Consider the following 23,510-nt stretch of genomic DNA (forward strand, 5'->3'; position numbering starts at 1 on the left):
TTAAAGTTTGGTTTCTATTCAAGACATTATTCTATGCAATACAGTAGAACAGCATTCAGGTTTAAAGTGAGGCAAAACTGTAAAGCAAACAGTAAAACACCTTCATGTCAGTTTTCAGAAGAAATGTAGAGGTGATTGGAATTTCGCAAACGCAAATTCAGTAAATGAGGTAAAGTTTTCTAATGCAGGAAGTTGTGGTAAATGTCAGGGGAAACAGCAAGCCAGATGATTTATAAGCAGAGTTCTCTCATTTGTTGACGAAGAAGCAACGCAATCCCGTGTGGAGTCTAGTTTTTAACATATGCAAAAGTAGAAGGAGGACCATGCAGACATTTGTTTTTCTATTTCCTCAATTGAACTTTTCAGCTCCAAAGGAGGAAGCATATTTCAAAATGCTCGGTCCGGATGATTTAAGAGTCACGGGAGACAACGAAAATAAATCTAGGTAGGTTCAAAGACCATGCTCTTTGTGTCTACAACTTTTATTTGGAAGAAACTGGGGATGGTCAATGGCAGTAAATAAATAATAAACTAAATAACAAAGTATTTTGTAACAGCCACGGAACTTCCTTTTTATTGTATTGCACAAGTCAGTCTGAGTTGGCCCTGGTTGTATGCTAAGTTTACATCAATTTATGCTAGAAATTCTGTGAAAAACCAAACATTTTGAAGATCTCATGTTGACTATCGTGTAGCTATGAAATAACCTTGTGAATGAAGGTTCAGCCATGACTCAGCCCTGATCGTGGTTTGTACGGAAAGTGATCGGTAGATTTTCTTTTGTTTTCCACGATGACTGTGCAGTGGATTACGGTTGTGATAGAAACATCAAGTCTTATATACCAAGCTGGGATTTTGGCATTTAAACATTAGAATGAGAGGGCATAATTTTGATTGTCTTGTTTCACAAAGCCTTTTCAGTAAAGCTGAGGCAAAGGGAGCTTCAAGGTGACTCATTTGAAATAATAGATGTTACGTGGAAATGCATCACGTCCATTTTGCTCAGCATGGCGAAGTTTGTCAGCTTGTCAGTTTTGTCACATAATTACGGCAATCATAGGCATGCAAGTGCACTGCACTATATTGGGAGCTGCTTATAATTCTTGTATAAACTGTTGTGGTCTTGAAATGTGGCATTTGCGAGAATCCGCTAAGAACACCGTCTGACGTGACGCAAGCGGAAAACCGGTATTAGCCTGTTCCTTTTCTGCAAAAAGGATGCGCTGCGGAGGCCATGCGGTTGACACCTAGAGACTAGCTCATCACACACGAGCAGGCTCGCGCCAGAGAATCGACCACATGGTCACTCCCACTGCCCTTTTCTCTCTGTACGCCTAACATTCTGGTTTCTTGACCTTCAAGTCATGCGATTGTGTAGAGACAGAGAGCAGTTTCATGTAGCAGTTCTGCAGGGCTGGTCTATAAACTCACCATGCTCTGCTTGGTGGGCCTGTGATTGCTCTGGGGCCTATGACTCATACCCCAAATGTATTAATCGCCTTAGTCATCTGTTTTTTTTTTCTTCAAATGAACAAGCCAACTTCCAAATATGCTTTTTTCATTGGTTATTTGTGCATACAGACATAAAAATGACAGGCTCCACAGAAATGTATAGACCCAGAGAGCTCTCACTATTATCGCTGATAGATCTGATTGTGGAAGCCAGTTTGGTAGAACCTGACCATGAAGCCAAAACATATCACAAGACGAAATTGACATTGCACCAAACAGCACTCTTCAATACAAATTACAGAGGTAGTCTGATCATTCAATCATGTATGTAATGACTTTTTCATGCACCATGTTTATGTATCTGTTTGTTATTCGTATTATATATATATATATATATGTGTGTGTGTGTGTGTGTGTCTATATGTTATTTATATTATAATGGCATTTACATTCACCATTTTGTAAGTGAATTAAAAGCTAGCTTTAGGCTACTGCTAGACAGTGCAGGTATACTGTTAAAACCAGTTTGTATCACAGTGACAAGGAAAACAATAATCTGGTATAATTAATGAGTGAATTGTTAAAACGACATGTTGGTTGGTGGGTGGGCAGTTCGGTTTCTGTGGGGTAAGGAACTCAAAAAATGTCCCACTGAGTTTCACAAACAGGCTAGCGCTGGCCCTGGAGATATCGATTAAAAAAAAAAAAAAAATTTTATAATGTTTTTAATGGTTGTTTATCAGAAAAGTCATCTCATTTTGATAGGTTGAGTTCTCTATCACATGGGTTCCAAAATGTCATCTCAAGCCCCCCTAGACCTACTGCTATCTCACTAAAATGTTTAACCTTTATCCAACACCCGCTGCAGGCTCCCGTACAGCGGCTATTTGACACATTAGCACTTAGCAATTCACTCTTGCTCATGGAGACCCTCTAGGTGTGCAGTTTTTTGTAATTACTCAGCACTTAATTGCTGAATTAAAGTACTTTGATTGCGAAGTTACCTGATTTCTCTTGGTTTATTTGGTCTGAATTGGTTTCTGATTCTAAGTTGCAAACAAAAAAAGCCCTTCACTGCAGCTTTCCAAGGAAAAGCATAAGAACCACTGTATGACCACTGTAGCAAAATAATGTCTTAAATGGTACATAATTACTCTGGGACAGTATCAATAACGTAATTTGTACAATATGCCAGTTCAAATATTAATTATTATTACAATGTATTCAAGGTTGTGTAAATATTATGGGTGGCATTGTACTTTTTGGCAATCAAGGACAAGGTTGTGCTGGACAACTTGCACTACTTTGCTCAGGTGCTGTGTATTTAGTTGTCATAAGTATTAAGTCAATGAAATGTTCCCTACAGGTTAAAAGCCAAGGAGAAGAAAAGCAGACTGAGTCTTCTGATGACCCGGTCAGGGTCCCACGAGAACGTCAGCCCTGAAAAAAAACCTGCTGCCAAGACCACCAAGTAAGCTCGTCCCCAAAATTCACAGAAGTGTCTGAAAATGTAAAACTGAAAATCTGAAGCATTGTGTCACCACACATCGGCATTAAAAAAAAAAAAAAAAACTCAAAGTGGCTGAAAGCTTCTGTTACTTTGTAAACAGGATCACACAAAATCAGTTATTTTAGTGACACACTTTGTTGCTATGGTGACATGTGACAAAATTCTGAACAGCTTAAATTACATATGTTTTTGAACTAGTTTTTGTGACAGAGCTCTTGATGAATTGCACCCTGGAATCTGCTGTTGTCATTGGAAACCTTTGCAAACTGGGCTATTCATCTCCCTTTTCCCTGTTTTGATTTTGAATGCAATGTTCCTTTATTTTATGAAATAACTCAGCTTTTTTCTGGCGTTGTAAACTGTCCTGAAAATATTGCCAGAAGCTGCAAATTGTATTTCCTTGCTCATTCAATTGGCACTTTTAGCAATGTAAACTCAGGTTGAACCATCTGTTCCAACTTGTTTGCAGCCTCTCATCATCCATTATCCTTTTATAAGGGAATTAATTGCAGTAATACAAATGTCTAGAAAGCAGAGCTGGTGTGGCGATACAGTATATACATATACCTATGCAGAATTCAGAATTAGGTTTGCCGTATGCAGTAAAGTCGTCCCCAAGATTTGAGATTCAGTACGTATTTCATACAGTCTGGTAGTCCCTGCCATGGTCTAAATACATTCATGCGTGTTTAAGAATTAATGCCAGGCAATTATACAATGGCATTTAAAAAAGAACTGGACTGGAAGCAATCTTTTAATTTTACTTTATTTTATTTATCTATTTATTTTGAACAGGCACCCTATACTGCCTATTTGCAAGATTACTATGCTTTAAAAAAAAACGTAAGCACTGTAATTTCAGACAGCAAAGCATTATGGAAAAAATATAAGATCGTAACAAAGAGGCAGCATGATTTAATATTCCTACAAAAATGCCCGCAGTTGCAATAGAATGATGAAAGAAATGGTCCCTGCCAATAAACAGTACCAGCAATACAAAGGAAAATTTGCCTGTTATTGTGGTGGAAAGTGATGTTGCTTGGGGTAAAAATGTATTCATGGTTTCATCAATATGCATTTTTCAGTATCCCACCAGAAGAGGCATTGAGATGGAGTGACTCCTTTGAAGAACTACTAAGTCATTCAGGTTAGATTTCTTTACATATTGAAACTCTGCATCCTATATGCTAGTTATTTAACCTTATGCATGATATGTCACTACCGTGACATTCAGATATGTTAGTCTATGGACCTTATAATTACTTCTGTTCACAAGATGAAAGGCCATTTTGATGTATGCCATTATATAGTTTCTATATATGCCAGAGTGAATTTCTTTTTTTTTACCATTGTCACAGAGACAATATTTTGATTCCCACTCAGGCAGTCTTGCAAAAGAACAGTAAAGGTTTAATGTGCGATCTATAATAAAACATTAAGTGATGTCATGTGTGAGCACAAAAAAAGCATAATTTCAATGAATACCAATTTAAAATAAATGGAATTCAGGAGGGTGACAGAGTTTTATTTTTGAGGTACAGCTTATCAAAAAGATATTTTTTGGGAAAGTCAAAACATACTGTAAGACATAAAGCCCTATGAAATATTGCCTTCACCTTGAAATTTTGCTTGAACCCCTGACTTTATTCAGCACCCTTCACCAAAATATCGATGGCACACTTCTATTCTAGTGATGCGTGTTTAGGCCTCTTATATACAATCACAGTCTGTATGCTTTTAATTTAATACCTCCTTGGTAACCAAAACCTACAAAACATTATTAGCTGAGCATGAAAAAATGATTCTATTTTTCTTCTTGCTCATAGATCAGGCCAATAGTTCAGTGATAATATGGACTGTGACAAGCATTGTGACAGACTGTGTAATGTAGTGCAATAAGCGGGGACAGTTCTTGGCCATACCTTGAGGACAGTAGGTAGACACATGTCTGAAGGTTCCTACAACTCGTATAAAGTATGACTGAATGCACACCTACTGCTAAAGATGATAACTGATTAGTCAGGGCAGATGTCAGTGGTGGCTTCATACCTCATCTGCTTTTGTTATGATCTGAACTGACTGCATTCACTGATTTGCCTTCATGCGACGTTATATGTCTAGAAATTAGATCATGTTTTACACGGCTCAGCAGGTGAATTCTCGAGAAATGACCAGTGCATTCAGTAGGGACCTGCCCTTGTAAACTCAACCTGACTGGACTAGTTTGGAATATTGGTGATATGTCTGATGGTCGTCAGAACAAGAGACAAATGCTAGCACATTGCTCATATCCCCTGTCAGCCAACTGTCAGTCATATATCAGCAATAATCCAGTAATGCTACATTACCTTCCCTCAAAAAAAAAAAATCATCAACCAGTGGCCAATGTTTGCACCATGAACGGCCCTCAACTGGTATTTTTGCATTTCAGACAATTTTGGCAACTAGGGATTATGATTTTCAGTTATTTCACAGATTAAGTGATCGCAAAATGTGCTCAATTTCAAATCGAGTCCTATAGCATGGGGATGAACCTATTTTCGGAAGGCATCTTACCCTGGCGGTACCACTTATTGTATAGAAAGTGAACGCACACATTTCACATCAGTACCCATGTCTTTCCATCATAAATAAAATCTTAATGCTTAGCGTCTTGTGTCAATAAACACAGTCAATGTGAGATATAATACAAATCATTTTTTTCTCAACTAACAAATGTTATACACCCACAAAACCAATTAAAAATGGCTTGGCTGAATACTCAATTCTGATTGGCTGGGATGTGTGCATTATTTCTTTCCATATATGCCCGACCATGAAGTAGTGCCTATGAATTTCAATCACCATTTAAAATTAAAGCGCATCGATCTAACTAGATAAATAAAGTTTAATGTGTTATTGACTATAATTCCATACTTGGCTAGCTAGCTATCTGTGATAACAAACATGCTGTGAGACCATTTTGACTTAAAACCAAACTGAGCTTTAATATTAGGTAACCCAGTTGAGGGACTAGAATGACATCTTTGTTCCAAAGTGACATGGGGTGTGGGATATTTGCAGAAATAATTTGCATGTTTGCATTATAATTGACAGAGTGGAATTTCCTTCTGTGCACAGCATTCAAACTGCATAATGCTCAGCCCCTCGGAAATGATTTCGCTTGTACAACAACTTACCTATAAAAAGCATAATTGCAATCAAAACATGAGTTTATATATATATATATGCTTTATTCTGTTCATATTAGTTGAAAAAATATCCTCTATTTTAATGTGTTTCTTCTTTTTTTACAGACTGTATAATAAATTAATAAACAAAGCCAAGTTCCAACATGTTGTATATGCATTGTCTTGTATGAGAAAATAAAAAGAGTAGGCACGCATCTGATGAGTCATCGATCAACCCATTACTCTAACCCATCCCTAGTGGCAACCCTGTTCGGGTCAAATCAATCATAGATCAACTTCCAACATTCACACACAGTTGAATACACCTAATGTGGTCATCATATGCTGGACAGCAGCCTGTATCGGCCAGAGATCGGTATACTGTTTGCCAAAGAGAAACCCTCTCTAAGACCCCACTTTGGTTCTTAGCGTGGGACCTGAGGCTTCATCAGGACATGTGTTTTGGTTGGGGGCCAGTGAGTATCTCCACTGGCCTTTTTGCCAGAAAGCAGTAAACCTAACAGGCCACAAATACAAATGACACAAGGCTAATGAAATCACATAGCATGGTCAGACTGTTCCAGTAAAGTTGTTAGTTGACATTGTTTAGGAGGGGAAGACCTTCGGTTTCATCACCCTTCCTCCTCAGTGATACAAAATAAATTCAAGGTCTCCGCCTCCAAAAAATCTACATGACATGTCATGACATCTATTTCAATTTCTTGCTAAATCTCAGTCTTATGCTGCATTTACTGTAACATGCATTCTCGTTTTAGTTCAAAAAGGTTGTTGTTTGTCCAGTTGTTTTCAGCAAAGGAAGGGTCAAGTGCATCAACTTTTCTTTGTCTCTCTGTCCTTCTAGGTGGCCTGGAAACATTCACCCAGTTCCTGAGAACAGAGTTCAGTGAGGAGAATATTGAGTTTTGGTTGGCTTGCGAAGACTACAAGGGGACCAGCTCTGAAACCAAACTGATTTCCAAAGCCAAGCAAATCTATGCTGTGTACATTGACTCTGATGCTCCAAAAGAGGTAGGAACCTTCAACTTCCAAAACAATTCAAAGTGGCTAGCTTCCATAGCCAAGAAAAAAGTATTAATTAAGCCTCCAAAGCCTTGCAGTGTGTGTTCAATCATTGTTAATTATGTAAATACTGCTGATTACATAGATCATGCTGACCCCATTTAGTGGAAGACTCAGTGTTAAAAGTAAGCAAATATTGTTTCTTATTGGCAACCAAAGCATTGTTTTTGTTGCCAATAATGTTTTTTTTTTTTTTTTTTGCCAATACTGTTTTTGTTTTTCTCTTCCTTTTTAGAGAACAGTAACAAGTTGTTGTATTCACTGTCATTCTAAAGCAGAACATTTTAATGACGACTCATGAAAGCCATTGCAAATCCATTCCCCTATTTCTCTTAAATGACTAGTTTATAAATTGTCAGTGATAAGCAGGTGGGGTCTACTGTGGTGATTTTGAGTGATATACAATTTAGTAGTGATGGAAAACATATACACATCCCTAGCACCTCGGTTAGAGATCAAAGTACTAAGCATTGCTCCCTGAGAATTTCACAGTTCACTGAATAAAACATAAAACCCTGGGGAATGGCTTGGCTGGATATATCAAGTATTTATTTAACCTCTTTTTTGAGCAGGGGGGTCACGATGTTATGTGTGTGCTGGATATTTACAACCAAATGTTTTTTTTTTTGTCTTACTTTACTTGCCAGTTCTTTTATTCTTATACGGAGCTTGAAATGAAGGTTAATCTGAAAATTCAAACTAAATTCAACTATCAATTCAACTATAGTAAGTCAAGTATATCAAGTATACGCAGCGTTTCAAAGAACAGCCTGAGGTGCATTTTAACTAGACTAAATAAGGCTAAATGTCACATGCTCTCAAATATGAATTAGGGGAGAAAAAGTAGATTGCCTGAATGTCGGAGACATGAACTTAAATGAGTCTTAGAAGCTTCTGAACCTATGCATCTACAAAGGTTTACGTTTGTGATCTGAAAAGGTATCCTCTCTCTGTCAGATAAATAAATATGTTTTTAAAATAACGTTAGCACATGGTGCTACCGACCTGACCACTTTCGACCATCTTGTAGGTGAACATCGATTATTCGACCAAGGCGGCAATCCAGAAGAACATCCTCCGTCCCTCCCGGTCCTGCTTCGACGCAGCACAGAGCAAAGTCTACAGCTTGATGAAAAAGGACTGCTACCCGAGATTCCTTGCCTCCGACATGTTCCTGCGCATCACCAACAGGAAGGCCCCAGGCACCATGTTCAGGAGACGGTCACGGTCGTGCGTCTTCAGCGAGCGCGGCGAAGCAGCAGGGGATTCCAGCGTCTGGCTGTAGCTCTCCCGCCAGGTCTGCTCAGTGCCGCTGCTGCCGCAGTAAATCATGACATTTACGTGAACTTTTTACAGCTTCCCTGGCTATTTATTATTGTGTCTTTAATTGAGAAGCAAGAGAGAAATGGGCATTGTTGTGAATACTAAAACGACAAATAATATATTAATGTCATTTTTTAAGACTTGTAGCTCCGCTTTGATTAATTTAATGATTTACGCAGGCCTCTAACCACGTCTAAGTGTTTTTTTTCTCTAATTGTAAATTGTATTTATTGTGTATTAATGTTTAATCATAAATAAAGTCTAAAATAGAATTTAATTTTCTTTAAACGAGGAAATATTTTCTTTTCATTGGAAAATGTATTTTCCTTCAAACAATTCCAACAGATATGCAGTTAAATGTAAGCTATTGTTATTATGATTATTAGTATTATTATTGTTGTTGTTGTTAAAAATCATTTTCCTACATATGATATTATCAAATATATAAGAATGAAATGAAGCGTTGTTCTACACACCTCAATTAATTTGTACTGGGGAGTGACTGACAGCTTAATTAGCTTTTCAGACATATGGGAAACCAAAACTGCATTACAAAGTGATGCATCCTTGGCATTTCTGATTTGTGTCATTTAATAGCAGGCAGGAAATGTTCCAGCTCCCAGGGCTGGTAGTTTGCAAAGGACTGTGGGGCCTTTTGCTATTAACAATGAGAAATATATTTTTGCAGTTGAGCCCATGATGTGGCTTCAATATTTCAGACTCTCTCCTAGTTTTATAACAAAACTGTTATTTCTTTGAAGGTCGAACCACTGATTCTGTTTCAGCGTACTGTAATTTGCATATTGAAAATAATAACCTGTGCTATATCCGTCTCCATGATGTTTGACAAAAATAAAACATACCTTATTCCAAAAGATGATGTTGTAATGCAATTATAGACTTTCTATTTCTAGAATTTCTTGCATTTCAGAAGGAAATGGGGATTGTAAGATGGGTCCAAAGTACTACATTTGACCTACAGCTAATGTTCTGAGTTTAACATGGATTTGAGAAAATAGTTTTTGTTAATTTCACAGATACAAAGGGAAAAGCTGTTCAGTTGTTTGGGGGAAATAAAATATTGAAAATACAAATACAGACTTTAACCATTTAAAAGTTTAACCTTAAATTATTCAGCTTGTTATATCCCTATATTCAGATGTAAGGATGGATAAGGAACCATGAACAGATGTATTTATGTTTGGGATTCATCGTTGGACTTGCCAGTGATTCCTCAGCTAGCTAGTGAATGTGTAATTCAGTACACACAGAGCAACACTACTAATGAGAAATCTGTTGGACAAGCTTAGTAATGAGGAAAATACATTTTCTGAAGCTGTTGCTAAATGAGAGCTTGATGTTCTTGTTGATGAAGTTTTACTGAGCAAAAGCATTGTCCTTGGAAAAGTAATCCCGTAGTGGAATAATGACTAAATCAGAAAGAGTTGAAATTAGATCTATCCTGCCAGGGAGGTTATGTCTGAATCATTGGAGTGATTTTATTTATTTATGCATCCATCCATCCACCCATTATCTAGCCTGCTCATTCCTGGTCAGGGTTATGGGGGGGTTGGGGTGATGGTGTGGCTGGAGCCTATCCCAGCATGCAGTGGGTAAGAGGCGGGAATACGCACTGGATAGGTTGTCAATCCATCGCAGGGCACATACAACATTCATGCACACCATCACACAAACACCACAATCCCGGCTGGGATTCAAACCTTCTTCCTTTGAGGTGCCGCTATCTACTATTTATTTATGTGTTTATTAAAACAAGCACTTTTTGTGATAACGTTTCAATTCAAATTCAGTCACAGTTTGGGGCCAAGGAGTTGCAAGATCCACAAGTTTAGATAATCAATTTTGTATGATATTTATTTTCCCTGTAATTTATATTTTTATTTGGTAGATCCTCTCTGGCTGCAGTACTTTTAGATTGGACTGGTGAAATAGCCTGCCCTATTATGCAATCAAAGGCCAAATGTTGCATTAGTTCAGTATTTCTTCTTTAGAAGAGTTTGTTAAACATTTCCATGAACAGGTAATATACTTCTTTGGATGACCTTCCTGCATGTTTTATCTTACCTCCCAAACTCATAGACTTAAAAATATTAGTTAAAAATATTAGTCTGCCATGTCCTTCAGCAATTTTGAAGACTGGCATGTAGGTCCTCTAAAGCACATGCAGTATGCTAGCCAGTTCTGTTCCACTATTCTGCAGTTTAGGTGGATGTTTCCATCAGCAGACCTTTTCCTGGGCAATGTTTTGACCTATGGTGTGTCCTGTCCCGTGAGACTCTAGGCACTGAAGGTAATATGGATTCCTTAAATTCTTAATTAATCCTTGTTCACTCAGCTACAGTCGGCACTGAAATGCAGTTATAATTACATTCAGGCCACAGAATTCATTGCTGAATCTCAGACAAGCACATTATCCAAATGCACCTCATAGGGGACCAAGTGCAATAAAGAAGGAAAATGGCCTCTTGAGTTCCTCAGCTAGATAGCCCTTTGCTAGCTCTTTGAAAGAAAGATTTCATTGTGTGTGTGTGTGTGTGTGTGTGCATGAATGCATGCTGTCTGCATTTGTGCATGTGTGTGTATGCACGTGCATGCAAAAACTGATTAATTCTAAGCTTCTTCTCTTATCTAGATGATAAAAACAAATGTCAAAACTCCACTTTTGTGCAAGCTGCAACCTGATGCACTGCCATTATTTCAGATCAAGACAGTGCTTTGTGGAAAACATTAATTATGCATTTACATCAGACGCCTTGACAAGCAGAGCATCCTACATTTCTCAAAAATCAGGTGATGTTTAAACAATTCGTAGTAGATGAATGATGTAATATCTGAAAACATTCCCTTCATTTCATTGACTGAAAGGAAATGATAGAAAACTTCAACAACAAAAAAACATTTTTATTAATATAAGTAAACAAATGGAAGTGAGTTTGGCTTGCTGACATTAAATTGGGTCTATTTTGACATAGCCTGCCATTGCATTACTTTTATTTCTATTATTTTCAATCAGGAGAGAGTTAGTTCTCTGTTTTCTCAAAATTTTCAGTTCTACATTAATTGCAAGGATGATGAAACTCTTTCCTTTTGTTCATAAGTTACCTCCCTCTTGTCTGCTGATGACCAGTCAGTATCCCATGTCAACCTCTTGGTATCTTAAATCAGATACTGTATGTTTCTTCCCCAAAAAACAGCACACACAACACAACACGACTCATATCTGATTTACGGAAAAAACTCAATATATACTACCAATTATAAAAGAAGACCAAAACTACCATTTAGCTTACTTTCCAACTATCACAACTTATTCGTTATAACAATTTTTTCCATTTCATATTGCGCAGATAATGATTTCAGCTGTCTTTTGGTATACTCTGAGCCCTCCCATCATGGCATCACAACTAAACATAAATGTCAAGAAGTTAATGAGGTCTATGAAAACCTATTCCTGAAATCACATGAAACATTTTTGGGCCTCTACAAAGGATAATGTCTGACTATGCATACGTACCATGTAAAATGCATTTCTGCTATTGCCACATAGTCAGTGTTCCTCTTTTGCTAACAGAGGGTGAAAGACAATGTACAAAGCAAGAAGCTGCAAAACCTGTTCCAAATAAGATGATTTTTTAAGTTCAAAAATATACACTCACATACCTCACATGTATGTATGTGTGCATTCAAATTGTCTGACATTTTCGATTCCAATATTATTTCTACACGCTGTAAGCCCTCCATAATTCTGTCATAAACTTGACATAACCTCTGTCAAGAAGGCTTTTGACAGCTCATTATAGGATATTCAGCTGGAACCTTGCTGGTGGTCATTGTGACTATTTTTTTTGGCCGCAGAATAAAATGTGTTTGCAGTAAAACTTCTCACATTTCCCCCAGCAATTATCAGACCCTCTGCCTGCCCTGCCTGCAGGCGTTTCTGGATATTATACGTGAGGTCTTTGGCCGGAATCAGTGGAGCCAAGTTAATTCTACTGCAGGAGTGCAATGTTTCATAGTCCCAAATAATGGGCTTCATTCAAATGCAATAGTAGTACCGCCATGTTTTTAGCATGTAATACTCAGTATGTCGTGAGATTCACAGGGGAAAGGCAAATATTTAGACATTTAATATCAACCATGTCATATCATTGAATATATTTGTGTTTGAGGGCAACCCCCCATTAAAAAATGTAATTATTCTTAAGAATCCAATATGATTTTTCTGGATAATTTGAGGAAAATAGTCCTTCTCAGTGTCTGGATGCTGAATGCTCACGTTGATGAAGCAGACAATGACAGTTGTAAACCCTTAAGTCACATTGGCTCGTATTCAGGCTGGTGAGGGTTTATTTGCATTCATTCAATTTTTTACAGTGACATTTTCTATCAATCTGCTCGCAGGATATACCATTTGAAAGTGTTAAAGAGTGTTAAACTCACAGTTCAATCTCTATAAACTTTTTAAAGATGACAGTGGTTCCATATTTTATAATGTTGGGTAGCAAAACAAGCTTGGGGGTCCTCACCTATTCCTGTTGGAAATCCACTGATGAAAAAGATCCAAGTCTGTATCTTTATCCCAGCAAGGATCCAGTGAACAAAATCTACAATAATTGTTAATCCCAATTATCATTGCTGTCCATTTTGTCATTACACATATGGCAAAAGTATTGTGTACATAGGAATGTCATTATGTCCGGTTTGTATAGACTCTCTCTCTGAAACAAGATGAGGCCATCTACAAGCTTCTCTGATGAGTAATGGCCAAGCAGTCCCTCAATATAGCCAATTGGACCCACCGTGCACCAGCAAGGACTTGATCTGGACAATGTAAGTTCCAGCTAATGACAAGCTATTATAGTGATTACTGAAAAGCATTTTAAGCAATGGTATTACATTTCTAAATGTGTATAGTTTGTTAGGCTTGCATAAAAGAACAAGCATTGTTTTTCCTGCATAAACAAACCATAACTTTTTTTAGTATGCATGCTGAAAATGTTACGTCCCAGCAAGAAACGTTCTTGAGGCTTTATATCTAAGAAAGTTGCTGTTTTATAACAAAAACATTTTGCAATGCCTAAGACAAAACAAAATACTCAAAATTTGGCGGCCTAGGAAGAAATCACTTGTCTGTGTGAATATTTATGAGGATGACTATGAAAACAGCTTGAACTCCACATCAGAGCATGTTCAATGAAAGACCTGATCTGATTTTATATTGGAGAGCTTCTCAATACATTCTCAAAATATATTCAATATTATTCAGTACACTTATACATAAGGAGTAGGCCTGATTTTGAATAATAAATGTGCATGTGAAATTGTGGGATGTGTTTGACATATTGATAGAGGTTGGGTAAACGTCAATCAGTGGATTAGTAAATTAGATAGCTAATGTAGTTATTTTCTTCAATCTTACAGACTTATGGCTGACTGATGTGGCAAGGGGAGAGCAAGGAGAGGAAGTGGAGAGTGGGGGGAAAGCAGAGGGAGGGGGAGGGTGACACGTCAGGGAAAAGCAAACTATTTTCAGCACCCATCTTCCACTAGAACATAGTATACAACATATGGTATTTTACACCTCTAAACACCCATACTACATTACATTACATTTATTTGGCATATGCTTTTATCCAAAGCGACGTACAAAAAGTGCATTTCATGGTCATAGACAACTGCTGAACACAGGTTCAGTAAGATGCAATACTTATTTTGTACAGCTATCTAGCCAAGGACACAGTTCAGTTCACACAGTGAACACTATTCAGTCCTAACTTCTGCAAAGCCAACTAGGCAGAAGAATAAGCTACAGTATTAGGACAAATACAATTTACCAAAAAGTGCTGGGATGGGGCAACATGTATCAAGTGTCATGAAAAAAGGGGGGGGGGGGGGGGATTTAGGGTGAAATATACAGCGTGGCGGTGGTTAGTCTAGGTATAGTCTGAAGAGATGAGTCTTCAGGCCACAGCGGAAGATGGGTAGTGAGGGGGAGGTTCGGAGAGGGATGGGGAGTTCGTTCCACCACTGGGGAGCTAGGGTGGAGAAGCTCTGCGATCCCTTTGGGCGAGTGGGAGGGGTTACAAGGCATCCTGCTGCCTCAGAGCGGAGTGGTCAAGCAGGCACATAGAATCGAGTCATGTCCTGCAAGTAGATGGGGGCTGTCCTGTTGGCAGCAGTGTAGGCAAGGGTCAGGGCTTTGAACCGGATAGCCAGTGGAGTGATCTCAGCAGAGGAGTGACGTGGGAAAGTTTGGGAAGGTTGTAGATGAGTCGGGCAGCGGCATTCTGAATCATCTGTAGTGGCTGTATGGCACAAGCAGGCAGGCTTGCAAGGAGAGAGTTGCAGTAATCAAGGCGAGAGGTCACCGTAGCCTGGACGAGCAGCTGGGTGGAGTGCGTCGTCAGGTATGGTCAAATCCTTCTGGTGTTGTACAGAAGGAATCTGCAGGACCGTGATGTTGCCTTGATGTGCTCCTTGAGGTCCAGTTGGTCATCCAGGACCACCCCCAAGCTCTTGGCAGAGTGAGAGGCAGTCACTGTGGTGCCGTCAACCGTGATTGAGAGCTCACAAAGTAAGGAGGTCTTGCACGGGAAGAATGGATGCAAGGTTGGAAGTCAAAAAGGCTGAAGAATAGTAACTGTTCTATTTTGATGGGCGATCATCAAGATGGCGCCGCGGATGGCTGCCTCGGTGTGTTGGTGCGCATTGTTTTGCCTTGTTTTGTTTGTAAATTCAGTGTTTTGCGATAGCATCCGGAACTCTTTCACCAGGGAAGAGCTCATGAATATCAGGGTAACAACTCCTGTGGATTTATTTCCGAACATTCTCATCACATCTGCGGAATTACTGGTCACTTTTGTCAAAGGTACGCTCACCCTTGTTCACGCAGTGAAACGCCGGAGGAGAGGGAAACGTGCCGGTGCGCTCGTGCGTCTCCGCAGACGCGGTCTACGCACTCCGTTACCGGGAATATTTCTATCTAACGTGCGATCGCTGTGCAATAAACTGGACGAACTCCAGCTACTGGTGGAGAAAAACAGAGACTTTTCAACATCTTCCGTTTTGTGCTTCACGGAAACTTGGCTGTGTGGATCGATACCGGACTCTGCGCTGCAGCTGGCAGGCTTTCAGCTATTCAGAGCGGATCGCGACACAGAGGGCTCCGGCAAAATGAAAGGTGGAGGTATTTGTTTTTATACAAACAGTGGCTGGTGTAAAGATGTTACAGTGATTATGCAGCACTGTTCTCCTGTTCTGGAAACTTTTTTCATCAACTGCAAACCCTTCTATTCCCCCGCGAGTTCGCTTCATTCATTCTGGTCGGTGTTTACATTCCACCGCAAGCCCTCGTGCAGGAGGCACAGCGTACGCTCGCCGACCAGATACTGTGTGTGGAGCGGACAAACCCGGACTCTTTCGTTATCGTCCTCGGCGACTTTAACAAAGGGAATCTCAGCCACGAACTGCCTAAATACCACCAGTTGATTAAATGCCCGACCAGAGAGGAGAACACTTTAGATCACTGCTACAGTACAATCAACCGTGCCTATCACGCCGTCCCCGCGCTGCACTGGGACACTCTGACCACATCATAGTCCACCTGATTCCTGCATACAGGCAGAAATTAAAACTCTGCAAACCTGTTGTGAGGACATCTAAGAAGTGGACCAGTGAAGCTATGGAGGATCTTCGCACGTGCTTGGACTGCACTGACTGGGATGTTTTCAGGACTGCTACCATCAGTCTGGATGAGTACACAGAGGCTGTGACATCATACATCAGCTTCTGTGAGGACAGCTGTGTACCATCACGCACCAGGGTTATCTACAACAACGACAAACCCTGGTTTACAGCTAAACTCAGACAGCTAAGGCTGGCAAAGGAGGAAGCATTTAGGAGTGGGGACAAGGACCGGTTTAAAGAGTCTAAATACAGGTTTAGCAAGGCGGTGAGAGATGCTAAACGACTGTACTCTGAGAAACTCCAACAGCAGTTCTCAGAAAACAACTCGGCCTCTGTCTGGAAGGGCCTCAGACAGATCACCAACTACAAACCGAAAGCCCCCCACTCCACTAATGACTTGCGCCTGGCCAACGACCTGAATGAGTTTTACTGCCGATTTGAAAGACAATGGGACAGTCCTGACACCATCCCCCGTGAACCCATTCACCAGCTCCAGACCACCAGCTCCTCCTCCCCCATCTCAGCAGGAGCCCGGGCCTCTCTACAATCACCCACCTCAGAGGCCCCCTCCCCCTCCCCTATCACAATGACGACTCTCTCCCTCCTGGAGAGGGACGTTAACAGATTATTCAAGAGACAGAACCCCCGCAAAGCAGCTGGACCAGACTCTGTCTCTCCCTCCACCCTGAAGCACTGTGCCGATCAGCTGTCTCCGGTGTTCACAGACATTTTTAACACCTCACTGGAGACATGCCACGTACCAGCCTGCTTCAAGACCTCTACCATTATCCCCGTCCCCAAAAAAACAAGGACCGCAGGACTCAATGACTACAGACCCGTCGCCCTGACCTCTGTGGTAATGAAGTCTTTTGAGCGCCTTGTACTGTCCCACCTCAAAACCATCACGGACCCACTCCTGGACCCCCTGCAGTTCGCATACAGAGCCAACAGGTCTGTGGACGATGCTGTAAACATGGCCCTCCACTTCATCCTCCAGCACCTGGACACTGCAGGAACCTATGTCAGGATCCTGTTTGTGGACTTCAGCTCCGCCTTCAATACCATCATCCCGGCTCTACTACAGGACAAGCTTTCCCAGCTGCACGTGCCTGACTGCACCTGCAGGTGGATCACCGACTTCCTGTCTGACAGGAAGCAGCACGTGAAGCTGGGGAAACACGTCTCCGACTCCCGGACCATCAGCACCGGCTCCCCTCAAGGCTGCGTCCTTTCTCCTCTACTCTTCTCCCTGTATACCAATAGCTGCACCTCCAGTCATCAGTCAGTCAAGCTCCTGAAGTTTGCAGACGACACCACTCTCATCGGACTCATCTCTGGTGGGGATGAGTCTGCCTACAGGAGAGAGATTGAACATCTGGTGTCCTGGTGCAGCCATAACAACCTGGAGCTCAACGCCCTAAAGACAGTAGAGATGGTAGTGGACTTCAGAAGGAACGCAGCCCCACCGGCCCCATCACCCTGCATGACTCCCCAGTCGACACTGTGGAGTCCTTCTGCTTCCTGGGCACCATCATCACCCAGGACCTCAAGTGGGAGCTGAACATCACCTCCCTCACCAAGAAGGCTCAGCAGAGGATGTACTTCCTGCGGCAGCTGAAGAAGTTCAACCTGCCAATGACAATGATGGTGCACTTCTACACTGCCATCATTGAGTCCATCCTCACCTCCTCCATCACCATCTGGTACGCTGCTGCCACTGCCAAGGACAAGGGCAGACTGCAGCGTATCATTTGCGCTGCTGAGAGGGTGATTGGCTGCAATCTGCCATCCCTCCAGGACCTGCACACCTCCAGGGCCCTGAGGCGGGCAGGAAAGATTGTGGCCGACCCCTCCCACCCTGGACACAAACTCTTTCAAACACTCCCCTCCGGCAGGAGGCTGCGGTCCATCAGGACCAAAACCTCACGACACAAGAACAGTTTTTTCCCGACTGCAGCTGGCCTCATCAACAAGGCCCGGGACCCCCACTGATACTGCACTGTTATCCTGACCCCCACGGACACCAAACAGACAGCACCTGTACTTATAACACTTTATCCCCTTGCACTATTGTTTATTGTTTACTGTTTACCGTTTGCACTATGTTTATGTTATTTTATGTCTGTTATGTTTTTATTGCACTATGTTTATTTCATTTTATTTATCTTATTTTATGTTCACTGTTTGCACCACCTGACCAAAACAAATTCCTCGTATGTGTAAACCTACTTGGCAATAAAACCTGATTCTGATTCTGATTCTGATTCTGATTGGGCATGTCATTTTCAGGCTTGTGTTAAAAAGGAGGGGTGGGGGTTAGGGTTAGTACAGAAGGGGTTCAAGGAAACATACATCCAATACATATACACAGAGGACCTGTGCATTGACACTCTATGAGTGATATGCCCTTTGACTAAACCCACTGTCTCTCTAAGAAACATAGACAATCAATTAATAGCACTATAAAATCAGCAATACTGCAGGCAGTCCTGTTTTAAAAAAAAGTCATCTTAGTAGAGCTAGCAAAATGTTGATTCACTGTGAGTCCCAAACATTCTGTAGTTAACAGCCAATTTTGTCTGTTAAGATGTAAATGCAGATAATGACAGTAGTGGCCTTGTGTGCAAAAGCACCGCTCTGTGAGCTTTGCCCTGCATATAGGCAGTTTCCCTCCCCCACACGAAAGCAAAAGAAAAAAACAAACAACAGCAAACACGGTGGAGTTCATTTTCACACCTTCAGCAGGGGTTTCCTTTACTGGCACACATGTCAGGGGTTTTCAGACTTTTCTTTGTAACACAAATGTACAGCAGCATTGGTTTCCTGAGACTGCACAGCTATAGGCCCACATCATACAGGGAATATTTCTGCTCAGACTAGAGTCTGGGCGACCTTTGACGTCAAATGAAACACTTGCATTTCGCATGTATTCAACATTTCTGCAAAGACCAGCTTGTGACTTTCTCACAGTGTGAAGCTGTTCAGTTGCAATAATGGGGGTGTTCTGTCTAGGCCACAAGAGCTGTTACCACACCAGTTTTTTTTGTCTCTCAAGACAGAATGCAAACTCATCTGTATTTTTGTATAACTGGTTGCAATATCAACGCCTTTAGAAATAAAAATAAAATAAAAAAGTGTGGCCAACTTTTGGTTTGTCTGTAAACAGTCAGAATACAAATATATTTAATATAGTTTCATTTTGAGAAATTCCAGTGTCCTTATGTGAAAAAATTATTTAGAAAAATACCATTACATTTACAAATCCATACAAGCTATCTCGAGTGGAATGTAAAAACCATCCACCAGTGAGGGAGAGGAAAAAATCATAACACCCTGATCATTTCACCATAACTCGATTAGCAGGGATAGCTCATGAGGTGTCTGTCGTTAATACAATGGCAGTGTAATTACAGAACTGATTAAAAAGCCTTCCCAGTTGAAGGCTGCCATTCATGCATATAGTCAGGGCAATGAAAAATCACACCAGTAGTTTTCACTTTCGAATTGCTAAGAAATGAAATGCTTACAAAGTTGGACATTTTATGAGAAAATGGTATTATCATTGGCCTTCAGAATCTTTGAGTAATACTGATGATCTCCAAACATTGTTATTATTATTGTTATTATTATATTATTATTATTATTATTATTATTATTATTAAGCTTTATTTGAATACAACTCTGAGTGCTACTCTTGCTGTTATAATGAACTTACACACAATTGTTTACACTCAATTGTTCATATCAGGGGTGTCCAATCTTATCTGAAAGGGCCATTGTGGGTGTAGGGTTTAAGGGCAAATGTCTGGCAATATCCCCCCAGCTGTACGCCACATCCTCTTTATACCCCTGCGTCTGTCGCACTGTGCTTCCCACTGTATTACCACCTCTACTGCAGGGTTAGAGAGCCATGGTACTGGAGCAATAGTGAAGCTTCTATTTTTTTAAAAACTATATAACTGCCATAATTATTCGGCTTAATGCACATCAATGATTAGGTGCTGGAGGTGCTCAACATTTCACCGTTCCAACTTTGAGTATTCAGGCTCAGGCACTCACTAATTAATTTCATAAACTGCTATCAAACTCAAAAAGCAGAAACATCTCTGGCACACCAGGGCCAAGAATGCCTACCACACACTAACTGTATCTTTACAGGCTGGCAGACGTCCTGCACTAGCTAGCGGTGGAAAAGTGACATCACACCACATATAACCTCATACTTCCACCCATAACCCTGCACTCCACCACCATTTCCCACTCCTCTACACACCGAGTCTCTGTCAAAAGCCCTGGTCCCAGCCCCCTTGTGATGGATGATATTCACCCTTATCAAGGGAGGGTTTGGCATCCACCATCTCATTTTACTTCTTAAATTTCCTTTTTTAAAAAGAAAATATACACATTTTAGGAATTTTGCAGAAGCCCTTATCCAGAAGGACAGACACAGCTTGCATTCGTTTCATGTAAAAAAAAAAAAAAAAAGAATTCAGCGCTGATATCTCAAGATCATGTTCTATTTGTGTGACGCCTATCAAAGAGAACGAAGTGGTGAAAGTCTGCAGGCAAGTATGGACGGCTCAGATAGTTTTCTCTTTTCTGTCTGGCCCTACGGCATGAGGAACAAGCAATGGCAAGGAGGGAAGCAGAAGCAAGGGTCAACAAAGGCCTCAGTGACACGCAACATTAAATTTTATCAAAGGAAAACACATTCCAATTATGATCTTTTGTGATCTCTTCACTGCGTAATTTAATTATATGTGGTCATAATTTTGATTTCAGAAAAAAGCTGAATAATAAGTGTTCCTCCTTTGAGAAATTAGATTTAGGAACTGGATTTCGTTCTGGTTCTGAATTCCTGGTTCTTTGCATTGACCAGCAGCTCATGTATTACCAATGTACTCTGTCATTTTGCTCATTTAAAGACATTGACTGATTTGTTAAACCAAACAATGCAAAACAGTATTACCATTCTGTTTCCAAAACAGCAAAATCAACCTAAAATAACATAAATAATTTTAATAATAGAGTATACCACCATCAGTGGAAGCATATCATTTATAAATATTCAGTTTGCTTAATGTATGCACAGGGCAGGCTCAGAATTTATTTTTTTAAATAAATGTGGACATATTTAAATGCTTTAAATCCTTTTTAAATGCTTTGCAAACCCATGCAAAGCTACTCAGGTTGGATTTAGTGTGATAACTTGAGCATAAAGTATGGTGCTTGTTGCTGGAAAGCTGTAAGAAGTGATTCATAGTGATTCATTTGTTCTGGCTGGAACCAGGACCATAACATTAAGTAATCCTGACAGATAACGGTAGCCTTGGCACAACACACATGCAGACTGATAATCTTGTATACCAGCGACAGTGGAGACATATTTATAATTCGTTTTATTAAGTTTTACCAATAGCTGGCAACCGCCGCTTTCTTTTGGAATAGTTGCATTCAGGGCTGTGTGTTTTAATTAGATAAGAGGGTTCCGTGTAGCTGTTTACAATTCTGGGTGTTGGGAGAAAAGCATGTTACCCAGAAGAGAATCCCAAGTACCTATTTGGAAAAGGATGCTGTAGAACTCTTCAGGTTATTCTCATTATCTATTTTTTCTTAACAGGGGCACATTGAGAATAGCCCTGGTGAAATTTGCAAATTATGCCTCAGAAATACAGTGCAAGTCATCAAGAAGGACCAGAACAATACAGGATTTTTTATGACTCATTCTCAGTTTGAAAAACTTAGTACCTGCAGTTTTTTCATTTCCTTTTCTCCGAACAACTCATTTTTGTTTCACAGAAGTATCGTTTCATCGGTACCTTCACCGGGGGTGTGAGTCCAACAGCCAAAGATACCGAACGACAAGGTAGCCTCTACATCATAATAACTGAGATGTGACACCAACCCCCATTTATTAGGCATCAATACAGACATTCTGGTGGCCTTTTGAAGGAGTGCCTCTGCATTCGGAGCCATTCACACTTGATTCACCATGTTTCAAAAGGCGCAGTGTATTCATACTGTACATTTAAAACGTGGGCAGGCATCTAAGGTTCCAGGGCAAGCAAGCAAAGTAGTGCTCCCTACTGAGAGTTTTATTTCTGGCTGAATCCCACAAGGCCTACAAGGGGGTGGGCGACCTGCTCAGAAGAGGCACAGCCCCACACCGTGGAAGGGAGCGGAACTGGCAGTTGATTAATGAGGCACTGTGACAGAGCGGTGGAGAGGGTGAATATATAAAGGTGAATGTATAAAGACCTTCTGTTAGGGGTGGTAAACATAGACACAGTCTGTTTCAAACAAGCAATGGAGCCGGGTGGATCTTCATTATGTTTGGAATGTTCTGACTTTTTAAAGTGATCGTGACAACACACTTAAGACTTTTATTTTCCTCTTCTTTTTTTTGGTGCAGTACTAAGCAAGACCTGGAGTTTTAAATCATTTCTTTGTCTTAATTAGAGAGTAGGAATTTATAACAACTGTGGACCCTGGTCCCTGGACCATTCTTTTCCTGAGAAATGTTCATTAAATTAATTTAAATTATCCACTGTTCTAGAATCCGTGCAATTATCCAGCCAACCATCTATCTTGCTACAAATGGAAAATAGTCTCTTACTTTTTCATTACAGGTCAACTAAGCTCACTGTTTAAACAACCATTCACTTAAACATCACAATGCAGGCATGTACAATATGCACAATGATATTATTAGCCTGATAGTATTACCTGCAGTGCTGACAGGCAGTTTTATTCTTACAAAGGACTTGGCACCCAATAGGGCTGCTGCCCAGTCAGTGTTCATTTGGCACATTAGACTTAGTTCAAGTAAGGTCAAATTCAAATCCGATTATACTAGGGAAGATATCTTCTGAGGCATCCTTGGGGATATCCCTTTCAATTAAGCAAATATTTGCTAGTTTGCATAGCACATGGCATGGGAGCATGTTGATATGGTGTGTGTATGGCACAGAACGTGAATAAATCTATGCACACTTTTAATGAATAGGATATTCATAATGCTCTTAGTTTTTACTGTTGTATTGTTTATTGCGGTGAGGTTTAGCCAACATTAACAAAATCACTGGAAGGCATTTTTCAACTGAGGTGCTAACAGTAAATAAAAAGATAGAATAATATCAGTTGCTATCAATCATATATATATATATATATATATGTATATACATATATATTTTTTTTTTTGAGCCTGAAAACATATGTTTAAATAGTCAGGTGGCAGCCTAGATAAACTGCAATATAAATGTCTCCCT

The 23,510-nt window shown here is 40.3% G+C and overlaps 1 protein-coding gene across 1 annotated transcript; it reads left to right on the forward strand.

Moving 5' to 3' along the window:
* Positions 1-202: 202 nt before the first annotated feature.
* On the forward strand, positions 203-9,412 carry rgs18 (regulator of G protein signaling 18). The gene is made up of 5 exons (XM_064338516.1): positions 203-445; positions 2,819-2,923; positions 4,048-4,109; positions 6,995-7,161; positions 8,243-9,412. Exons 1-5 carry the CDS (start codon positions 324-326, stop codon positions 8,495-8,497), a joined length of 711 nt encoding a protein of 236 aa, XP_064194586.1. The 5' UTR covers positions 203-323; the 3' UTR covers positions 8,498-9,412.
* Positions 9,413-23,510: the final 14,098 nt, after the last annotated feature.

Source organism: Anguilla rostrata, chromosome 6, assembly GCF_018555375.3.
Source record: "Anguilla rostrata isolate EN2019 chromosome 6, ASM1855537v3, whole genome shotgun sequence".
Classification (NCBI taxonomy): Eukaryota; Metazoa; Chordata; class Actinopteri; order Anguilliformes; family Anguillidae; genus Anguilla; species Anguilla rostrata.

What these genes read in the sequence shown, in the direction of transcription:
- rgs18 (XM_064338516.1), top strand. Translation starts at nt 324, where the DNA reads ATGCAGACATTTGTTTTTCTATTTCCTCAATTGAACTTTTCAGCTCCA. An exon ending in GACAACGAAAATAAATCTAG is followed by an intron (nt 446 to 2,818) that starts GTAGGTTCAAAG and finishes TGTTCCCTACAG; the next exon opens with GTTAAAAGCCAAGGAGAAGA. An exon ending in AGAACTACTAAGTCATTCAG is followed by an intron (nt 4,110 to 6,994) that starts GTTAGATTTCTT and finishes CTGTCCTTCTAG; the next exon opens with GTGGCCTGGAAACATTCACC.